The sequence below is a fragment of the Zalophus californianus genome, chromosome 12 (assembly GCF_009762305.2).
Source record: "Zalophus californianus isolate mZalCal1 chromosome 12, mZalCal1.pri.v2, whole genome shotgun sequence".
NCBI classification, from domain to species: Eukaryota; Metazoa; Chordata; class Mammalia; order Carnivora; family Otariidae; genus Zalophus; species Zalophus californianus.
In genome coordinates, this window is record NC_045606.1 from 9190043 (window position 1) to 9213421 (window position 23379).

The 23379-nt window shown below is 44.4% G+C and overlaps 1 protein-coding gene across 4 annotated transcripts in view; it reads left to right on the forward strand.

The window, feature by feature from the left end:
* The window catches only part of EGFR (epidermal growth factor receptor), a 197438-nt gene that overhangs the window by 109191 nt on the left and 64868 nt on the right, over positions 1 to 23379 (forward strand). Inside the window, exon 1 of one of the 4 annotated variants that reach the window (XM_027573141.2) lies at positions 13758 to 13813. The exons of the other annotated variants lie outside the window; for them this stretch is intronic. Coding sequence (XP_027428942.1) covers positions 13795 to 13813 — 19 coding nt within the window. The 5' untranslated portion in view covers positions 13758 to 13794. Of the gene's footprint in view, positions 1 to 13757; positions 13814 to 23379 lie in introns of those variants that run through there. 4 annotated transcript variants of the gene reach the window in all.

Below are 23379 nucleotides of genomic sequence, written 5' to 3' on the forward strand. Positions count from 1 at the left end.
CTGATGAGTGGGCTCCCTGGAAATCTAATGACGAAAATGAATATTAATCAGCCTTCTTAAAAATTAATTTTCTTAAATTCATAAATACAGTCTTTCAAACCTAGGAGGCAGCATGGGTCCTTGAACAGCGTATGGGTGTGTATGGAGTCAGGCAGAAATGGGCTTGAATGTTGCTTCTGCCTTTTGTCAATTGAGTGTCTCTAAACCTTGGTTTCTTGTTTGGTAAAATTAAAATAAAGGACGGGATTGAGTGAAGATTAAATGACATAATGTCTAAAACCAGCAAAGCCCTAAGGCAGGCTAGAGTCAGTAATGGTTTGTTGTTTATACCCCCCTCCCAACAGATTTTCTTTTTTTTTTTAAAGATTTTATTTGTCAGAGAGAGCACAGGCAGGGAAGAAGCAGAGGGAGAGGGAGAAGCAGGCTTCCCGCGGAGCAGGGAGCCCGACGCGGGGCTCGATCCCAGGACCCTGGGATCATGACCTGAGCCGAAGGCAGATGCATAACCGAAGGAGCCACCCAGGGGCCCCCATGGATCTGATTTTAAGTGATAATGAAGAGGAAAATTACTTCTGACATCTGCAGTTAGTGTAATTAATCAGTTGCTCGCAATAAACCCTAAAAGATTGCGGTATACACCTCCCATATCAATAACTTGATCATTTAGCAAGTCAACTTCAGAGGGAAATGATCTGCTATTTTGATTCAAATGGTTTATAGAGTGGGATAGGTAGAGTATGGTTAAAGGTTTTCTGGCTACCTTCTTAGATCAGTAAGTGGCTGTTGAGTGGATGGGAGTGATGTGATCTATCAGAGTATCCAAAGAAAGATGTGCAAACTAGAAGAGAGGAGCATTTCCTCTGGGAAAACCCATACTTTCTAACTCCCACATTTGGGAAGCATGTTACAGTTAAGCTGCAAAAAACAAACAAGGCAGCTCATCTAAACGGAAGAACTTTTGGGCAGAGCTGCTGCAGTGGCTGGGGGCGGGGGGAGGAAGGGGAACATTCAATCCTAGGAGAGCTAGGGCAGGCCTGGAGAAAGGGCTCTGAAGGAGCCGCGAAAGCCCTCCGGGAACGGGGCCCTGCCCTAACTGGAAGAGCTCCATAGAATAACCCAGAGGAGCCCCAGCAGGCATCTCGCTATGAGTCGTTTGCAGACTGATTTCTCAGACTCATCCGTAAGCATTTTGCAGAATGCCGTCAACAGAGTGTGAAGGAAACTCTTGTCTCTTAAGGTTCCCATTGGTGCGTATTTGTGCTTGTGAGTGATACGGTGGCTGCAGAAAACCACTGATAAAGTATGTTTGAGGTCTTGGAAATTTCAAAAGATTGGATTTTGCAGACAGGAAAACTGAGCAGGTATTAGAGTCAGGACCTCCGTGCTAGTGCCAGGGAGTCAGAGGTTAGGGTCTATGCAGACCTAGGACCTGGAGAAAGGAGAAGAACAACAGGACCTAAATATGGACGGGCACCATCCAGACTCTGCATCTGTAAATCCCTGTTAGAACTGCATTCTAATTGTACCCTTATGGAACCCTCTTACACTGTTGGTGGGAATGCAGACGGGTGCAGCCCCCCTGGAAAACAGTTTGGAGGTTCCTCAAAAAGTTAAAAATAGAGCTACCCTATGATCCAGCAATTACACTACTGGGTATTTGCCCAAAGAATATAAAAACACTCATTCAAAGGAAAACGTGCACCATTATGTTTATAGCAGCATTATCAACAAGAGCCAATTATGGAAATGTCCATCGACTGATGAATGGATAAAGAAGATGTGATATATAGAGAGAATGGCATATTACTCAGACGTCAAAAAGAATGATATATTGCTATTTGCAACAACGTGGATGGGGCTAGGGAGTAGTATGCTAAGCAACGTTAAGTCAGTCAGAGAGAGACAGATACCATATGATTTCACACATACATGGAATTTAAGAAATACAACAGATGAACATAGGGGGACAAAGAAAGAGAGGTAAACCAGAAAACAGACTGTGAACTGTAGAGAACAAACAGGGTTACTGGAGGGGAGGTGGGTGGGGGGGATGGGTGAAATAGGTAACGGGGATTAAGGAGGGCACTTGTTGTGATGAGCACTGGGTGTTGTATGGAAGTGTTGAATCACTAAATTCTACACCTGAAACTAACATTAAACTGTATGTTAACCAACTTGAATTTAAATAAAAACTTGAAAAAATTTCAATTGTACCCTTATATTATCGGTAGCTTTAAAAGTCACGCAAGTTGAATTTTTGTTAATGAATCCTTCATTTGTCTTCATAACATGCTTAGCAGGAAGTGGGGCACCTAGGTGGCTCCGTCAGTTAAGCCTCGGACCCTTGATTTTGGCTCAGCTCATGATTTCAGGGTGGTGAGATCGAGTCCTGCGTCAGGCTCAGTACAGAATCTGCTTCTCCCCCTGCTCTCTCTTTCTCTCAAGTGAATAAATAAAATCTTAAAAAAAAAAAAAAAAAAACTTAGCCAGAAGTAAGTTATCCCTTCAGGTTTCAAGCAGAAATGCTGGAGTGTAGGGCCAGTAAGTAACTGAGGAGGCCATCCAAACCCAGGGCTGGAAGAGCATCCCAACCACACCAACGTGCTCACTCCCTGCTGCTTAGAAGACTCATCACCTTTGGATTAGTCATCCAGCAAACGTGTATCAGTCATCAACCTCCCTCCGTGCGTCGGTGACCAACAAGGCATGGGCTGTAGCAAGTCCAGTAGACACCGGGCCTGCACTCCAGAAATCTCACATTCAGTGGACACACAGACAAGTAAATCAGCCATCCACAGCCATAGCCTGAGTCATGGCCACTGCAACCAGGCTGGGAGTCTGGCGGGTCCCTCTGGAAGGCTCCCAGGGAGGACTGAATATTGAAGTGACAGATTAGAAGGCCTCCACGCGTGTTTTCCCAGTACCAAAACTGTCAGGAAAATGGGTCGAGTCATGTCACTTAAAAAACTCCAACTCGAGTTTTTTAAGTAAAGCTAGAGTTTAACTTTAAAAATACATTGCAAAGATATTTTTATTTTTAACAAATCCTACCTTTCCTCCAAAGTCAAGGAGAAGAGAATAGGGGTCCATCAGGGGATCAAAGAAGCCTGAAACGACTGTCCCCCACCCCCATCCCCACTGCTCATTTTACAATTCCAGTGTTAACTGTGATGCACTGAGTGTCCACACACAGTATCATGGTCTACACATCTCTTTCCCATGAGATCTAACAGAGTGACGTTACAGACTCCGAAGGGGAAGTCAGACCCTCCTGTTCTTTGACACAGTAGGATCTGACGTAAGTGCCTGATACCAACACAGCCTTTCAAGTGTTTAAAAAATATACGGTGGCTATAGTTAATAATACTGTACTATATACTTGAAATTTGCCAGAAGAGTAGATCTTAAGTGTTCTTACCCCCGCTGCTCCCCACAAAAAGCTAACTGTGAGGTGATGGACATGTTCATTAGCTTGATTGTGGTAATCATTCACATCGCCTATTATTAAATCGTCACATTGTACACCCTAAATATGTACACTGTTTTTTTTTAAAGATTTTTATTTATTCATGAGAGACAGAGAGAGAGGGAGGCAGAGGGAGAAGCAGGCTCCCCGCTGAGCAGGGAGCCCGATGCGGGACTCGCTCCCAGGACCCCGGGATCATGACCTGAGCCGAAGGCAGAGACACTTAACCGACTGAGCCACCCAAGCGCCCCTAAGTATAGATACTTTTTACTTGCCAATTTTTCCTCAGTAAAGCTGGGGGAAATATATGGAAATAATGGGCTCTGAAGTTGTACTCCTCCAGCAGCTGTTTCATGCTGGGAAACTAGAACTTCATGATATTATCCCAGCAGATGTTGTGAGTAGAGAATACCATGGTGCATTTTCTCCTCCTATCCAATGTCTGAATTTCTTCCTAATATAATCTCTGTTCTGGCCACTCCACTGAAACTCACCTGAGAAAGGTTCAAAGAATTTGCCACTACAGTCACTCTGGAGCTAAATCTAGCACATGCCTTTCCCTCTTCATCTGCGAGATCTGTTGCAGGATATGACAACGTGGTATCTGCTTTTGTCTTCTGCCTTGGGCCCTCTCCCTGTCCTGGTTCCTCTGTCTCCTTGAGGTCTCTCCTTGTTCGTGTCCTTGGCAGGCTCTCCTGTCGGAAGGACACTGTTGCAATCGGTGAGCCGTATAAGGCTCCAGCTAATCATCTCCCTAACTCCTCCCGTAATGAGCTTCATCTGGAGCTTGTTAGAAATGCAGACTCTCAGGTTCCCCGGGAGTCTCTGAATCTGCATTGTAACAAAATCCTGGGCAATTTAAGTGTTCATCAGGCTCTGAGAAGTGGTCTAAGGAGCTCTGGATGTACAGATACTGCTGAGGTCAGTGTTCTAATTGGGTGGCTGGATACAAGTGAGGAATCTCTCTGTTTCTTGCCAGCCTGAATGGACCCAGGGCCATCCACCCGGGCCAGAATGGGCTGTTCTTTCCCAGTGTCTCTCTCACATTGCTGTCTCTCTTGTGAGTTCAGGTACGGTGCTCCCTGGCAGGAGGGCCATGGACAGGATGAGCTCCTGGCGTTTCTGAGAGCACACTGCAGGTCCCCGCCCTCCAGCCTGGCTTATCTGTCTCCACATAGATGGCCAAAGAAGGCTTATTTGTGATTCGTGTCTACTTCCTGGTATTCGGTATGAAAAACTCAGCTCACTACATGGATGTTGAGCAGCGTGATTAATGGCAAAAGGAACTACTTTCTTGGTTTGACACATAATCATTTCCATTCTTTCATTCGAAAATCATTCACTTTCGTAGGAAAAAGAATGTCTGACAACGATGAGGACATATTTATGTGGAAATGACCCATCTGAAAAGGCAGATACTCATTTTCCCTTTTAATCAGCTAGTGAATGGTGGTGTGAGAAATATTCACCTGCAGTATTTGGTGTCTGTCTTCCTTCCTAGACTACCCTGTCCATGAGGACAAAGACCATTTGTACCTCCAGCAGCAAGCCCAGGACCTGGCACGTATCCAGGGCCCAATAAACATTTGACGAATTATGCAGGAGCCCATTCGTTCTCCTTGGAACATTGTTGACACATCTTCAAACACTCACTTGGAGTGGAGGCTCTTCATCCGGCTGTGTAATATTATTATTTTATTTTCCACTGGTTACAGCGCCTTCAGACTTAAAAGGCATTATTAATATTGCTTGAGAGAAGAAATGTTGATGGAAACGAGTCAAATGGCATTATGGTTAGAAACTTGCCAGGTGTCATTTTTGGGAGATTAGATAACTGTGTTTTCTGGTAGAGTGAATTGCCTGTTTGTTGTAAGTTAAGGCTTTGCTGGACTGGTTTACAGGGCCAGGGGGAAAGAGATAAGTGAATCTTCTAGTGAGAGGTCATCTGTTTTGAAAGCGGGGAAGATTGCATGAACCAGATCCAAGTGTTACAACACAGGGAAATGTCTCAGACTGCAGGGTAATGAAGCCCCCGATGGAACATTAAAACAAAAATCCTTCACGCTGTCCTCTTAGGAAAGCCCACAGAGTTCAAACCTCTGAGTGCTTGGATGTTTATGGCCGTGAGTCGCTTTGGGATAAAACTCTGATACCAAAGGGAAAGTGAATCTGCAGCAGGTATTCACGGGAAAAAGTTGCTCCTTCTCCTTTCCTTGCTTCTGCTCTTTCGGAAGCCATTTTGACCACGGAGGTGCCAACAGAGTGTATGACTCCTCCCCCAGACCCGGAGCAAGACAGATATGTCATCTCAATGGTATCCTCTGTTTCCCTGCCTCTCAGGTAATGGCTTGACCATTAGAGGAATGTCTTAGGCTTCTTTGTGTTTTCCTTGACAGGAAGAACAAAAAAGCCCTGCCCGTCTAGAGATTTCATGTGTCCTAATAACCAGCTGGCGGGAGCCATGCTCTCTGTTGCTGTCTTCCTCTCCATCCGCCTGCCCAAACACAGCCACTTCGACTTCTTTCTTTCCACAGAACTCCTGGTTCAGAGAATTACCATTAAAAACAGACTAGAAATACAGCTCTGCAGCATAATGGGTGGTTTTTCTCTTCCGCTTTAGATTACCAAGCTTTCCTGGATACCTTCAGTTAATTGAACTTAATATTAGAAGAACCTCCCCTTCCCACAATAAAAAAGGCATTTATGTGATGTAATCAAGTGTGTGCTGTAATTAATTCAGTCATCTAACAAGTATATTTGTCATCCTGATGTGACTGGTGACCTTGACTGGGGAATGGAGAGCCTCCTGTTAGGATCTGTTCAGTGCAGGGGGCCCCTTGCTGTCCGATTCCATCAAGTCAGGCTGTATTGTGCACTCGAAACTTGTTAGGAGGACAGGTCTCGTGTTAAGTGTCTCACCGCAATGAAATGTTTAAAAATGAAATCGACATATTATTTGATCTTTTTGAAAAGTCAGTTCCGACCATTTGAGTCTCTTTAATCCCCATTAGGGGAGCTTTACTATCCAGAAAGATTCAGAGGGTGGATCTGAGTCCACTTTCTGGGAGAAATAACAGTTTACTTAGATAGTCTTCATGAATCAAACCTAAACTCACCAGAGGACTCTCCTCCCAAAGAGCCCTTTGAGACCCTCCCACACCCAGAAGTCTCTCTCGCCCTCTGCAACCTCAGACAGACATGTTTCGCTCACACCCCCTTCTTCCCTGCTGTCAGCCTGGCTTCTGGCTCGCCAGACCACAGACACCCCTAGCCTTTGATAGCGTGAATTTTCATCCAGCAGCTCCTGGGTAAGGCTGCATCCTCAGGCAGGTGGCTCCCCCTCCCCTCTCACTGCCCCAGCCCTGCAAAGCCTCCTGCCCAGCCTCCTGCGCCCTCCCTCCCTTCCAGCCAGAGTCTGGCTCACCGAGAGGGCAGCCATTCTCTGATCCGACTCATCAGCCGAGCTGCTTGTGTCTTCCTCCTGCCTCCACTTCTTTACACGGGTCTTTCCATGCTCTGTTCCTCTGCTTTCTCCCTTCTTTTCCTCTGCACAGCTGCAAGGTACAGCTCAAGCATCGCATCCCTTAGGAAGCTTTGTTGTTAAGTGCCCTCTGGCCTCTCCTAGCTGGAAACCAGCAGTGTGCGTGCTTGTTTTAACTTCTTTTCCAGCATGTCCCACTCTGTCTCTGTCATTGATGGAGTTCCTTTGGGGCAGGAGCCAATGCAGTGTCTTGCATTCAAGTGACGAAGAGATAAATCTATTGGTTAATTAATTAATAGTCTACAGTTGCACACCTTCGGTGCAAAGAGCGCCTTAAAATAATCCACATGTTAGGCTATTTTAGAATGATGACTAGGCTAATCTATGATCAGCAAAAATCATAAGACTAGGTCACAAATTCCTTTTTAGTCTCCTGGCTTGCTGTAAAAGATATTGGTTCCTCTGTTTTAACAGTTTCATCTTAAATTTCTTGTCTGGAAAAAAATGTGGCTATAGATCCTTCCTGGTGTGACCTAGTAAGTGTAGATTAATTCATGAATTAATGGGGACATGGCGGTGAAACCAAGGAGTAAAAGAGGCATTCTTGGGCACGTAAATATCTGCTCAAGCAATGAAGAAATTAATGTTCAAAATTTACTTAATTAGCACAATCATTCCTTTTATAAACAAATATAAAGAAAACTTAACTAAAAATAGTTTATATTTTTGCTCCAGATTATATGCTCCAGAAAGGATGTATTCTTATTAGTTTTTTGGTCTTTACTTCCCTTTTAATATAGAGTCTGGGAAAATGCATTTCTTCATAGTTGAAGTGAACCTACTTGTAAAATGTGTTCAGAGTTTACTTGTATACAAACAATTGCAGGCAACATCTTGAGGAGTTTCATCTCATATTTATCACGTGCTTCATTTCATGAGGCTTTGGAAGAGGAGCTTTAGAACTGCAGTGTCTCACTGATATAAATGTGAATTCGAGATGCTGTTTTTGAGAAGGAAAGCTTTCAATAGAAGACACAGGGATCAAAATGTGGGGGAAATGGAATAAAAGACTGGAGCATCAGACGTGTCCCAGCTCAAACAGAGAATTAAAGCTGCATGTATGTGTATGTGTGGAGGGCAGTGTGCATGTGTGTGTGCACGTGCGTGTGCGTGCATGAATAGGGATATGAGCAAGAGAGCTATAGCTTAAGTTACAGGAAAAAAACTTTGCTCTAGATCATTCATGCTTTTAAAATGCCCAGACTTGTCCATATTTTCCCCTTGTGCTATTGGTACGAAATGTCCTTGTGACATCCCATACTACTTCAGATCTAAAAGCTGTGTTTCAGCATGTTTTATCGATATCAATGTGTTCCCCATCTCTACCAGGTTTTGTAAACATCAGGCATGAAACTGACTAAACCATTCAAAACAGAGGCTAAATACGACATATATGGACCAAGCAAGGCTTCAGAGACTTCCTTGACTATGTTGTTAAATTTTCAGATTTTCAAAATTTCCAGTTTAAGCCCTGAATTATGGTGGTGTTTATGATATTCTTTGGTTGTAAGCTATGGTTGAAAAATTATAGGGGACCCTTTGTGAATACCAGGGATCGTGGGATCTTGATGAAATCTGCATTGTCTTATGTGGGTTTGGACAGGGTGTAACTAAAGCAAAGGATGGACCCGTCATGGGCAACGCGCTTCGCTGACTTGAACCCAACAGAACAGTGAGGAGCCAGCACCGCATGGTTGTCCCTTGGGTGCACTACTCTTCTCCACAGTTCTAGTGGGGAGACCAAGCACTACCCAAGAATGTCAGCTCTTCTTGCCCCGGACAGACTGAACTAAAGTCTTCCCCTACAATCTAGGCCTTTGATGTTCCTGCTGCTGGAACATTCCAGATTTTTACCTGAAAAGATAATGGCTCCTGACACTCTTTTATAGTTCTATAACTGAGCCATCCCCAGTTCTGTTGATTCAAACCCCTTAATACCTGTCAGGATTGTCTATGACCCTTTCATCATTCCGGTGCTTGGAAAGCTCAGTGCAGAGGCATCTCCTGGAGAGCTTGTGAAGATGCAGATTCTGATACTGGGGGTCTGTGAGGAGGCCCAGCACTCCCCATCTCTAACAGGCTCCCAGGCAAGGCCAACATTGCTAGTCTGCAGACCACGCTCAGAGACTTGTGCAGCCACCTCACTGTTCTGTCTACCCTCCTCTGGAGGCCACACTCGCTTCTCCATGTGGTGGCAAGACCTTTTTTTTTTTTTTTTTTTTAAGTTAGAAGGGGGAGATTATTTGATTTTATCAACATGCAGCGTGGCATTGAAAAAAATAATTCTTAGTCATAAACCAAGAATGTACCATTGAAACCCCATGCTTTAAAAAATGACATCTATCTTTACAAGAAAAAAGTCACAGTGTTTGAAAATTATAAGCTACTATGCTTTACTCTGTCCATCCCACTTCGAGGGGAAGAGTCGCCTGTCACCAGGGCACTGCCAGAAGCCAAGTTCACTCATTGCCAATAGTACCGAGGGCTCCTGCATTGTGTTAGCTCTTTCCACAAAGCCAACACCTACCTAGGGATGACTGTTCTTTGTGAGACCTCTGCCTTACAGCGTGTACTTCTAAACAAGTTGTGTAATTAAACCTTTGTTTTAAGGAAAGTGTAGATTCACCTGTTGCTGTAGGAAATGATACAGAGAAGTCCCACGTACCTTTTACCCAGTCTCCCCTGATGGGAACATGTTGCGATATCACAACCAGGATCTGAACGGCAATGCAAGATTTCTGTCACCACAGGGATCCCTCCTGTTTCACTCTTACAGACATGCCCACTTCTGGGCGCCAGCTAGGTCCTTCTCTAAAAAGCAGCAGGTATTTTAAAAACACAGTCTAGGGCGCCCGGGTGGCTCAGTCGGTTAAGCGGCTGCCTTTGGCTCAGGTCATGATCCTGGGGGTCCTGGGATCGAGCCCCACGTCAGGCTCTCTGCTCAGCGGGGCGTCTGCTTCTCCCTCTCCCTTTGCCCCTCCCCCCCCGCTCGTGTGCTCTCTCGCTCTCTCAAATAAATAAATAAATAAAATCTTTGAGAAAAAAATAAAAAATAAATAAAAACACACTGTAAGGCAAGTTCCTCCTTATTTAAACCCTGCCAGTGGTTTCTTACTGCCCTTAAAATGGAATCAAAACCCTTAGCAACAAGCCCCTCACCTGGCACCTCTGCCTCCCAGCTCCCGGTTCTTTCCCAGCTTCCTCTCTACTGGATTTCTTTTCAGCCAAGGAGCCTTTCACCACCACCATCCGTCCCGCAGGGAAGTCCCCCAAACTCCTCCACACATGTTGCTAAGCTCCTCTCTTGTCCTTAAGAGCTCCGCTGAATGGCCATTCCTCAAGGAATCCTGCCACGACCTCTCAGACCGGGTCAGGCTTCTGCACTCTAGAAGCATCCACACAGCCATGATCACAACTGTAATTCCATACCGCATTTGGTGAACGCCTGTCTTCCCCACTGGGATGTAAGTTTCATGAGGCAGGAACAAGGTCAGTCCTATCTGGGCACATCCCTGGACCTCGAGTATTGCCTGGCGCACGCGGACACTGAAGTGATGGCACTGATGATGATGAAGGCTTATGGGAGCCAGACACTATTTTGCAGATATTAACATCTTAACCCTTATGACCGCCCCATGAGCCAAGTGAGGCTCCACAAGAAGTAATTTGCTCAGGTGACACCACCCGGTCCTTCACAGGCAGGCGTCCAGAGCTGAATCCCATGGGCTTAGGTAGGGTAACTTTCTGCCCCCATGGCTGACCTCCACGCACTTGGCCACCGTGCCTGTCAGTAAGGTGTTCAGTCAATACCTGCTGGCTGAATGAGTAAGGGGAACGTTTTCTGAGCTGGCACTGATTAACCTACTGGCACGGAAGTTACACGTGGACAAAGATTACAAGGGGCTTTTCATTCTGGTGGCTTGAGTCTCAGTAATTTCCTAATTAGGGTTTTTTAAAAAATAAGTATCAAGTAAAAAAATAAGTATTGTAAAAAATAAGTGTAGTAGGTGTGAATTAGAAAGTCTAAATTATTTGCAAGTGTAAACTCGAAAGCATTTTGTAAATGTTTTTTTCTTTGTGAGTGGCTGAGTGTATAATGAATATAACATTCATTATATGACAAGTATCGTGGGATTTAGGAACTGTTTTATGAAATAACACAAACATGCAGCACAACACAAACATCCCCACTTAACCTCAAATCAACACTCAATAATAAATGAATAGATGTAGGGGGAAAAAGCAAGTGTATTTTTACTGGCAAAAACCATACCCAGTGAAAATTAATTAAGTTAATAAGAGTTCCTCTATCCTTTGGCACATTAATACTTATAATTGTTATTTGATATTTTTGGTTTTGTATTTCTCTTGCAAATTGAGCGAGCATTTGTTGAATGACCGGGTTCTGCTACCCAACTTTTGGACTGTTTCCAAGCATGAAATTACAATTCCAGATAATCCTGTCACAAAGATCTGGGTCTCATTAGGAGGGAGGGGAGCTGGGAGATGGCCCAGTTTGGCCTCCCCCAAACCAAGCTGCCGCGGCTTTCTCTAGTTCTGCACACGATTTAAATTTTTTAGTAATCCTAAAAATTGATGTGCTTTTTCCATGAAAGGAAGTGTGGCCACATTTTCCAGAGGGGGAGGCCTCTGCATCCTTACTCCTTCATGCTCTCATCCCCAGCCCCTCACCCTTGCCACCACCCACATAACATCTGTAGTTCTTAAACTAAAAGCACAAATTATTGTAAAAGTTAATTGAGCTTACAAAGAAATGCTTGTGTAGAAAACTTTCTCAGCTGCAAGGAAAACAATCTGGCTTGAGTGGCCGTTCAGCAGAGTAAAAATTAGTTCACTGAAAGGCACTTCTACAGCCCCTTAGGAGTAACCCTTCTGCGGCCACCACCACCCCCTTCTAAAGATTTGATGATGTGCCAGAATAAACAGCTTAAGGATGAGTTTGGTAAAGCCAGGAAGCACACACTTACAGTTTTTTACTTCTCTGGTTACTGGCCTCAATAACCAGATAGTCAGCTGAAACAAACAAACAAACAAACAAACAAGGACCTTAGATTACAGATTACTGACTTAATTGAAATATGTCCATGACACTGGGCCTAGGCCTCCGGCCATTTAAAGGCCATTGGATGCCACCCTCACACAGCTCTGGCCTTGCAGGGACATGCAGAGCCCCAGGTTGCCAAGAACGACTTTATCTTCATCAACATGTTCTGTCAGATGGAATGGGACAGCCAGAGAAGCCAGGACTGGCACAAGGACAAATAGAAAGGTTTCTGATCTCCAGGAGTGCGTTGTTGAGCCAGGATTTGGTGCTTAGACATATAATGGGGGTAAGCAGCTTTCATTTTTAGGGGTTTTCTAGTTCCGACGACTTGGCTCCAGCCACATCATTCCACTCCTCTCCCTTAATTACCAAGAGTCTCCTAGACTTACATCACAAGCAAATGCATGAGGTTCCTTTTCATTGCAGAGCATCCTGGTGGATGTCTTGTCACTTAACAGGACCCATGTTTTCAGGGATGCTACTGATGAGCAAAAGCAGTGTATGTGGCTCCCGGAGATTAGTCGGTAATTGTCCCCACAAGAAAAACATCAAATAGTTTCTTACTAAGCAATAAGGAAGTCCACTCCTGTATTCTTTGGCCTGGAGTTTTTATCATGGCAGAGCAGTTCACCTTAGTCAGTGTATTTAAACGTGAAGGCTATTTTAAAAAGCTTAACAAATCTGTGTCTCTGAAATGCAATATATGTTAAGAAAAAAAAGAAGAAGAAGATAGCAGGAGGGGAAGAATGAAGGGGAGTAAGTCGGAGGGGGAGACGAACCATGAGAGACGATGGACTCTGAAAAACACACTGAGGGTTCTAGAGGGGAGGGGGGTGGGGGGATGGGTTAGCCTTGTGATGGGTATTAAAGAGGGCACATTCTGCGTGGAGCACTGGGTGTTGTGCACAAACAATGAATCATGGAACACTACATCAAAAGCTAATGATGTAATGTATGGTGATTAACATAACAATAAAAAAATTTTTTAAACTTAACAAAGAAGAGAATTATAAAATGTCTATGGTAAGTAAGATAAAAAACATAAAAGTTGAAGGTAGGCAGTTTTCCAAAGGGAGATATGAAATATGTTTTGTAAACTGCCTGTATGAGTTATTCTTACATATTTGGTTGATTAATAATTAATAACGAGGCAAGGATGGCAATGATGTGTTTTCTTGTTTGTTGTTCTAACAGAGTCATGTTTTTAGAAGACATTGCTCTGGTTAAATCTCAAACATGGCCAATCCAAAAATGGTCGTTCAACAACCGAATTCTATATCTGCACTCAGTAGCAAATCTGATTCTCATAGGCTAGCGCGATGTGATAGAAACTAAAACCTGAGAGAGACCCGAGCAAGGAAAAATACTTCCTCGTCCAAGCTGGAGAGGAATTTACCGTCAGCCCGACTATTAATAGATGCAGTTGGAGATTCCATTTCCATTGCTCAACTGTCATATTAGTTATTAAACTTAAAAGATGTGAATCACATCTGCTGAAAACTTTTTTCTAAAGATTGTTTTATTTATTTGACAGAGAGATAGAGAGGGAGCACAAGTAGGCAGAGTGGCAGCCAGAGGGAGAGGGAGAAGCAGACTCCCTGCTGAGCAGGGAGCCTGATGCGGGGCTTGATCCCGGGACTCCGGGATCATGACCTGAGCCGAAGGCAGACACTCAACCAACTGAGCCACTCAGGAGCCCCAACGTCGCCTGAAAACTGATATATGATGTTAACGCAGACATGTGAGTAATTTCGGCAGCATTTATCCATCTTTCATTCCCTGCTGAATTTCTCAGTGTAATGAACTAAAGGGAAGCCATGGGAAGCAGAATGTTTGCTGCTGTTCTCAGATGACACATTATTCTTTAAAGAGACAAAATGTGCTGGGAAACAACAGAACGCTTCATTCATCACCCAAGTATGAGCAAGTGTAAGACTGTAAGAGGCGGCCGCAGGACCAGGAAACCGGGAAGAGTTGCTGGATGGGGTAGTCTTTCTGGAGGGTATCTCTGTGAAGGGAGGCCACACACATGGACTTCCCAAGAGTGCTGAGGAGGAGGGAAATCTGGAGCAAAGTCCCCGAGTGGGAAAAGCAGGGGTGAGAAGCCACTGTTGTCTTCCCATATCTGCAGGGCTGTAAGGTAGAGGAGGCATGAGGCACATCTCTGTTCAGCCGGAGGAAAGTCTCAGGGGACTAGCTGCAGATCACCATAGGGAATGAGAGGTATAAATTCAAGAATATTGCCTCACAAACTCGTGGCAAGATTAAAATTCAGAACAGACAAGCCCGACTTGACAACCATTTGTCATGAATATGGAAGGCCAGGATTCTTGGGTGTAATGGGGTATCTAGAGTTGGACATCCAAGTCTGAAAGTAAACGATGCCTAGCACGGAGCTGTAACACCCGCTACACAAAACCACACGCGAATGATGCTTCTCAGCTCCTGACTTCCCCGTCCGTTTTCAGTACCTCGTATCTTCCATTCCTCTAATTTAGCTGATGATGAAATGGGAAGATCTGAACCCTAAGAAGACTCTTTCAGAGTTTGGCCTTGGAGGAAAATGAATCTGTTCAACCACATTTGCCTTCTAGAAAGTACAGGGTGAAGGGAACCCTCATCATAGACCCCCTGACCTCCTGTTAGGCCTTCCTCTAAAGCAGAGCTTGGTGAAGTACAGCCCATGGTTCAAATCCAGCTCCCGCCTGCTTTTGTAGGTAGAGTTTCCAGGCACATGATGGTGCCAGGCCTATTTATTTGCTTCTTGACTATGGCTGTTTTTGAATGGTAGCAGTGGAGCTGAGAGGTTGGACCAGACCCTGTGTGATCTGCAAACCTGATAATATTTACTCTCTGACTCTTCTCAGAAAAAGTTTGCCAGCCCCGGCTCTGGGATGTCATAAAGGACATTTCAGACTCTCTCTTGTCTAGACTTAGGTCTGCGGCGAGGGAAGGCCGGCTTTAGCAGCACCACCAAGTTACTTGCTCAGGCAGGTGAGGCATCTAAGAGCAAGTGGTTGCGAATGGGAATGGCTACTTTGAATTGACAGCTATCCTCATGGAGGGGAAAATATGATCTAGAAAGAATAGTATATGAGCTAAAATTGCAGTTCCCTTGTGACAGAAACTTGGCTTAGGCTTCTCCTGAGGTCACTTAGTCGGTGTTAGTGATTTTCAGGTCAGTCTGTCTTAGTCGATGAATGCAGGAAGTGGGCTTTAGGACGCAGAGCTAGCTAGGGAAAGAGGCTTCGGGCCTCCCCCCCCCCCCCCAGGACTCGGTCTGTCCTCTTTAATTCTGCTCTTTGCACTGCTACTTCCTCTTCCCATTTGAAAGTGAAACTTAAAGGGAATATTAGGATTAAGTAGGAGTAATGAAAAGAAAAAATTGTCCATTTTAAAGCAAGCATTAAATAAAAACATGTGCATGCACACAGCACACAAATCCAACTATGCTTACGAAACCACTGCAGAGGGTCAGACGAGGGCTTTTTCTAAGTGCAAAATAACAGTAGAGAATGTTCTGAGCAGCAAGCTGGGAGCTCTCTTAAGGGAATTCTAAAAGGCACATTAGAGGTGTGGCTTCCTCAGCTCTTAAGTGCCCAGCATGGGCTCCCCTGCTCAGGGTTGGGTCCAGATGCCTTACTTTCAAGCCTTGGGCTCGTCCCTGCGACCCAGGCAGGCTGGTTCGCTCAGTGGCAAGAGCCCACAGCTGCTCACCAGGCCACACACAGCTTGTGAGCAGAAGGCAGAGGGGTCTACCGCTCAGAGTGCTCGGAGGAAGGAAGCAATTCATTCTACTGGGGTCCAGTCCAGATTTAATTCAGATTCAAGCCATAGTTATATTTGTTAAGGGTCTGCCATGTGTCAGGTGCTTGGGCCAGGAATTCTGCCATCTCATTGATTCCTCCCGAGTCATAAGTCCTTGTTTCACAAGAAAAAGAGACTCAACATGATCAAGAAGTTGCCTTGGTGGTGGTAGTGAAACCAGAGTTCTAATCCAGGCCTTGTGACTCCAAGGCCATGATCACTGACAGGTGCCAATGGAAGTTTGATTGCTTATTGTTCTATAGTCAAAATGGCCTTCCGGTAGCTTGCCACATTTTTTGTTTTGTTTTGTTTTTGTTTGTTTTTGTTTTTTGGCTTTTCTTTCTTTCTTTTTTTTTTTTTTTACTTCTTTTACTTTTCATATCCTTTATGACATGAGATATTGGTTCAAATAGTTCTGCTGAGAACCTGACATGTTTCTGTAACTTGAAAAAAAAAAAAAAAACAAGCAGTAGGCTCCCCTCATTGGTGAGATCAAGCCACTAATCTTTATAGGCAGATTATTTTTCTTCCTTCCACTGCTTCTCATTTGTTCCCAGCAGCAAAAGGGAGGAGATGGATGACACAGAGAACAATTCCAGCCCGAGGTAGCATTGTGGCTAGCTCAGACAGGAGCAGCCTGGAAACCTCAGCCCCCTCCATGCACTCCAACCCTGTCTCCCAAATTCACTTCTTTCCCAAGTACCCTGTATAGAGTGGCTGAGCTTCCTTTTGCCTCCAATATCTTTGCTTCATCCCCCCCCCCCCCCCCCCCCCCCCCCCCCCCCCCCGCCTCCTTTAGCTCCTTTAGGTACTGATTGTTCTATGTTGATGTTTGGGGCAGATTCCAGATCCACCCTTGCTCCTGGAGGTCCCCCCCCCCCCCCCCCCCCCGTAGAAGAGCTCTTTGATCTTCTTGCACTTCATTTCCAGGCTTGCCTGCAGTTCTGCAAGAGCCAGACCTGTGGAAGTCTTTACACAGCAAAGGCTCGCAGGCTGGCTTAGGCACTAGACATACCTTCCCATGGCAGGTGCCGCCAAGGGGAGGGTCGGAGGGGGGATGCTGGGACTATCTTTGTTTTACTAGAAAACACAGGTTTAATGGCCTTTTCCTGGTGTCTTAGCGATTGCTCCCCTGTTTCAAATTTTTACTGTCGTCATTTGCTTTGTTTTTTTGCGGGGGGTAGGGTGGCTATTTCTGTTGGTTTTTTCCTAATGCTCATTGGTAACCAACTTAAATGTGTGTGTTATTTAGAGAGAGCCTTAAAACAATTGTGCGTTAGAGGCTGATTTTTTCAAAGCATGGATAATAATAGAAAGTTTAAAAGAACATTGAAACAACTTGGGGTGGGGGGTAGGCAGGCACTGCTCCATAGAACCCAGAGGCTTTCTGCAGAGAAACGCTTGCATTAAAGGTCCTTGTTCCCCGTTCTAGACTAGAAATCTTTCATTTCCTTGCAAACTACGCATCTTTTCCAGAATTTTGTTCAGTAAGCATGGATGGAGACATGATCCTTACAGATAACTGTAAACAAACCCAGAAGGGGTCACTTGTACCCCCGAATTAGGATATGGACAATGACCCAGAGGAGAGGAATGCAGAAACACAGACAGGAATGGAAGAAACCTGATTTTTGGCGTGTGGCATATTGTGGGACTGTGTGAGGCAAAGTCACCAGGCTCAGCACCTGGCACTTGTTGGCGACTTGTTCTTTTACTCTGAAAGTGAAGTATCATGTTTCCACTTGCTTGGTAATAAGAATATTGGAGTCCTTTCCCCAGATAACTCCAGGCTGGTGACTTCGCTGCTTTCTGACTTGTGTTCCTTTAGTACGTCTCTACCCTGAGTGGCTTTAGGATGTCCTGTGATTATTTCATGTGTAAAGTCATCTCCCCAAAGGACTCATATATTCCTTCAGGGCAGTGAGTACTTCTGATTCATTCTTGGCAACTGTGGCTCTACTATTTTATTTTATTTTTTTATTTTTTTAAAGATTTTTATTTATTTATTTGACAGAGAGAGAGACAGCGAGAGAGGGAACACAAGCAGGGGCAAAGGGAGAGGGAGAAGCAGGCTTCCCGCCGAGCAGGGAGCCCGATGCGGGGCTCGAACCCAGGACCCTGGGACCATGACCTGAGCCAAAGGCAGATGCTTAACGACTGAGCCACCCAGACGCCCCTGTGGTTCTACTATTTTATCAAATATGCTTTAGTTAAATAAGTGAATGAACAAAAGAACAAACAGCCCCTCATGGCCCAGGTGCAAATCACAGAGCATAGGGGAATGAACCCTTTCTGAGAGGCTGTAACCCCTAAGGCTAATGACTCCACCTTGCCGTGATGCTTCTCAGCCGTGCATGGCATTCAGATGAATTCTAGAAGGACAACTCAACCAGCACGTAAAAAGCCCAATATGGGGACTATTACTCAGCCTTTGTCATTAGAGAGTGAGTCATGTGGACCTGAGCAGAGTACAAAACAGAAGGCAGGTGAGTTGGGTGAGGACTGTGCCCAGAGGAGTGAAATCTTGTCAGCCCTGCCTCGCTTTACCTCCACATCATCTTGCTGGGATTGACAGATTGTGAGGGTGTATGTAGGAAGAGAAAAGCTGCACCCTGAGACGTAACATTAGACTGGACTGTGAGAAGCTATTGAATATGTAGCGGGTTGCCAACCATGCATGCCAAGGGCTTTGGGAATGTTGGACCTGAGGGCTCACACTCTCACCCACCCACTGTTTTCTGCTCACCAGTTCGCTATTGAACAAAGTCAGAATTGAAAGGTGGTAGTAAACTGAGAGCAGTCTTCTGTCAAACCTTCATCAGCTTTTAAACCTGGTTTTCAAGCAATGGCCTTTGCCACCAACCCCGTTTTGGAGTTTTATATTTCCCACGTCCTTCCACCAGCCCTTCTCTGGGCTTAACCGTCTGTGACAATCACTCCTGTCACCTTTCCCGCCCCACCCCACCCCGGAAGTTCCCCATCATCCCTTCAAGTCTCCTGGCGTTCTGTGAGGCAGACAACCAGTCAGTTGGGCAAACCCACCCTCATTCAGTGGGTTCTTCGGTGGTAACTAGCTCTTCAACACCTCTTCCTCATCCAGGTTTCAGGGCAGCCTTGGAAACTGGGAAGGACGGTGGCGATGTCAGGCATTGACATGATTCGTGACTCTGCACTGCCCTGCCCTGGTAGGTCTGAAGGACTGATCTGAGAAGGCAACAGAACTCGAAAGAAATAGGTCAGAAGCAAAAATGGCAGTGGAGGCGAAGGATAGAAGCGGTGGTTTGGCTACCAGACTGTTGGAAGGGAAGTGGTATTAGTCACTTCGGAAGTATCCCTATATGTGAAGAGAGGGCCCCTGAACATGAGTAAGCAATAGTCCCCAGCTAGGAGATTAGAAAAACAGAACTCAGGCCAGAGAGGAGGAGCTTACTCATGATATCTCTAGAAAGGAAAAACCAGACACACTCAATTCACTGTTTATATTTTCTCATAGAGAGATTTTAAACCAGATCCAGCGGTTCTGTCCTTTCTTCTGTGTGCCCTGCTCAGCCTTCAATATTCAGTGAAGGTATACGTTAACCATGTATACATCTAGTTCTGTATAACCTGATAAAGATGATGATATATGTAATTCTTCCATCCATGAATTTTTGTTCAGTGCATGTCCATATGTTTAAAATACTGAGACCCTGGCCACCAAGACAGAGGGTTGTCTGATACATACTAGGTATTCAAAAGAGATTTATTGGATTGAATGAATAAAAGGTTGGTGGGTATTGCTTTATGAAATCTTTTTTAGTCCAAATCATTTTCTCATAGTTCAGTAATATAGGTCAGATTCATCTCTGACTGACCATTAAACTACCTATAAAAAAATAGAATGGAGGGGCGCCTGGGTGGCTCCGTCGGTTAAGCATCTGCCTTCAGCTCAGGTCGTGATCCCAGGGTCCTGGGATTGAGCCCCACATCCTGCTCCCTGCTCAGTGGAGAGGAGTCTGCTTCTCCCTCTCCCTCTCGCCCTACTCATTCTCTCTCTTGCTCAGTCTCTCTCTCTCCCTCTCAAACGAATACATAAAATCTATTTTAAAGATGGAATGGATTGCCAGCCCTGTGATTTAAGATATTTAGTTTCCACAGTTAGGACCATTCTCGGGATAATATCCTATAATAAGAATTACAAAATCTCCCAAATTTCAACACAACTCCTCAGTTCTGCTGAGACTATTTTAAAACAATTTTTTAAGTCCCTGGGTGGGGGGTGGGAAATGGCTCGTTGGTATCACGAAGACATAGGCAGAAGAAATAGATTGCCAAGGTTTGGTTGCTAGGGTAAAGCCCCGGCGTCAGACATAGTTTATATTTAGGGAGTTGTGAATTATGAAGTACTTCCATGTCCATGATCTCTGGTGATCATGGTGAGCATGGTGAGCATGATCATGCTCACCCTACCCCGTCAGATATGCTGAGCTGGTCCTGGTTTTTTTTGTTTGTTTGTTTGTTTTTTTTAGATTTTATTTATTTGACACAGAGAGGGAGAGAGAAAACACAAGCAGGGGAATGGCAGAGGTAGAGGGAGAAGCAGGGAGCCTGATGCAGGGCTTGATCCCAGGACTCTGGGATCATGACCAGAGCCGAAGGCAGACGCCTAACCAACTGAGCCACCCAGGTGCCCCAAGCTCATCCCATATATAACGAGTGAGGAACACTGAGACCCAGAAAGTTGAGATAACTGGCGGGAGACCGTCCCATAATGATACTATCACCATCATCACTCTGATAGGTGTTTGATGATGTCACTGGAAGCATATTTCAGAGTCTCTCAGAGAATCGAATTTCCTGGGGTTCAGATGCATCAGTTAACCCCCGCGAGAGTAGACACGGTATACAAAGGTATCCTAACGCAGGGGGATATTGTTTAAAAATCAACTTGGCTTGGGATTATTTTAGTGGCTAGGACGAGAACCATGGGGATAGAAATCAACCAGTTTAGGTGTTCTGTTCCCTAACTCAAAAGTAAAAGAGGTGTTATTTTAAAATCTTCTGCTTGTTAACTTAATTGGAGTTCCTGTGGCTTGCAGTTGTGTTGGACAAGCCAGACCTTGGCATGTTTAGTCCAGTAGGGATATTATAATGCATGTGGCAAGTTATCAAATATTTAAGAGGACCTTTTGACTATTACATATGCATTTCCAAGTCACAGTGTAGATTCAAATTGAGTTTGACAACTGTGTTTGGATGCCTATAAGCTGAGAACTATTTATTAGTTAAAAATCAAATACGATAAAATAAGGAACTACTGATAAAACATAAAGTTCTGGAAAATAGAGAAACATCTTCACAACTATGAGACTTTTCCCGCTCTCCAAAACCTTTGATTAAACCCACAATGACAATGTAAATGCTGCCTTGTATTTACTTTTATTTTTTGCCCAATTATTTCATTATGACTCAACCATAGATTTTCTACTTTCCTATTACCAGCTGTTGTGAGTTAAATAAGTTGCCTAGGCTAGTCTGGTACTGTAGTCACAATCTGTAACATTTTTCTATGGGATAAATTACGCTATGCTCCCCAAAACCAATGTAAAATATGTATAGATCAGGGAAAAAAATGCAGCTTGGGAACTCTTCAAGCCCATTGCCGTATGAACCAAACTACCTCTGTGCAATGCATTGTGTTTTCCAAGAGCTGCCGTATGCAACTATTGAGAACAATAATAAGGTGAATTATCTCCAGCTTATTCTCCCTTCTCACACTTTCTGTATATAGTACTTCACTGTTCATCAATTACATCTAATTTTTAAAGCACTTTTACAAAGACGTTTAACGTGGACAGTGTAAAACTTTGAGGATCTTAATAGTTGTGCTTGATCATTTCTCCATTAAAAATGTATTATATTAAGATGTTTTTCTTTTGGCCTTGTTTAACACAGATTTTTGTAAATTTTCCCCTCAGTAATTTTTTATTATAAAGTAATATATGGTCACTATAATTTTTCAATGAAAAATTGAAAAACTATAAGGAATCCCACTAGTGATAAAAGACCATTTTTTTAACAGCTTGGTGCATTTTCTGGGCATTTTTAGCGTAGTTGAGATGGATATACATGCACATTTTGAAATCACCACCACAATACAATTTCAGTAAGGCAAAAGAAATGATAAATTCTGATACAGTGAAACCTCTGGCAAATTCTCTGAGCATCTTTTTCTTCTATATTTTTAAATCTATTATATAAATATCATCTTATTTGGGATTTCCTTAAACCTTCTCAGCATGAAAGTGGAAAAGAGTCCTCCTCTGGCTTTTAAAGCTTCATCAGATATGTTACTTAGACTAGAAAGATTTTACAGTGACCAGACAGAAGGTTGTGAGGGCTGACACTCTTGTAAGACATCCTGTCTCCTTCCTCTTCCGTCGGACGTATGGAAACAAGAGAAGCAAAGAGACCCCGTCAAGTCATCCAAGACTTTCATGGTCTCATCCCTGTCATCCATGGTCATACAGCCACCCATTGCTTTCCCATGTAAAATGGAAATGCAGTAACACATGGACACGCATCATAGTGGTCGGTCCAACGAGATACACATACATCTATGTAAAATCCGCCTCTGGGTGGCTCAGTTATTTAAGTGGCCGGCTCTTGATTTTGGCTCAGGTCATGATCTCAGGGTTCTGGGATCCAGCCAGTCACGCTCTCTCCCTCTGTCTCTCTGTCTCTCTCTAAAATAAATAAATCTTTTTTAAAAATTTAAAAATAGGGACACCTGGGTGGCTCAGGCGGTTAAACGTCTGCCTTCGGCTCAGGTCCTGATCCCGAGGTCCTGGGATCGAGTCCCGCATCAGGCTCCCCAGCGGGAAACCTGCTTCTCCCTCTGCCTTCCGCTCCCCCTGCTTGTGCTCTCTCCCTCCCTTCCTCTCTCTCTCTGACAAATAAATAAGTAAAATCTTTTTAAAAATTAAAAATAAAATCCACTACTCCCCACCCTATAGATGAATGAATAAATAAGTACATATATGTGCATAAACAAATGATAATTCTAAGTATTGATGAATTTACTCGGAAGTAGAGAAAGCAAGGTGATACGATCGAATTCAATGGTGGGCACTTACGCTAACCTGGTTCTAGGACAGGCTTTTCTGAAGGGATGGCCACTGAGTTGGAACCCCAATGATAAAAGGGAGACAAAGATGCGGACATCTGGAGGGAAGGGAGATGAGACAGCGGGTGGGGCAGCCCCGAAGTGAACGAGGAGTGGGCCAGTTGGAGAGAACTCGGGGAGTGTGGCTGGGAGAGGCCGGGAGAAGCAGGGGTGTTGACAGCGGAGCTTGTACTGTGTTCTAGTAACACTGGGAAACTTTGCGACGGTTCACACCAACGAGTAGCGTGCTGGGATTTCTGCCTCAAAACAAGGTGTTCTGTGGAAAATGGGGTAAGGATAAAAGCACAGACAATTTAGGAAGCCAAGGGGAGAGATTTACAAGAGCCCAGCTACTC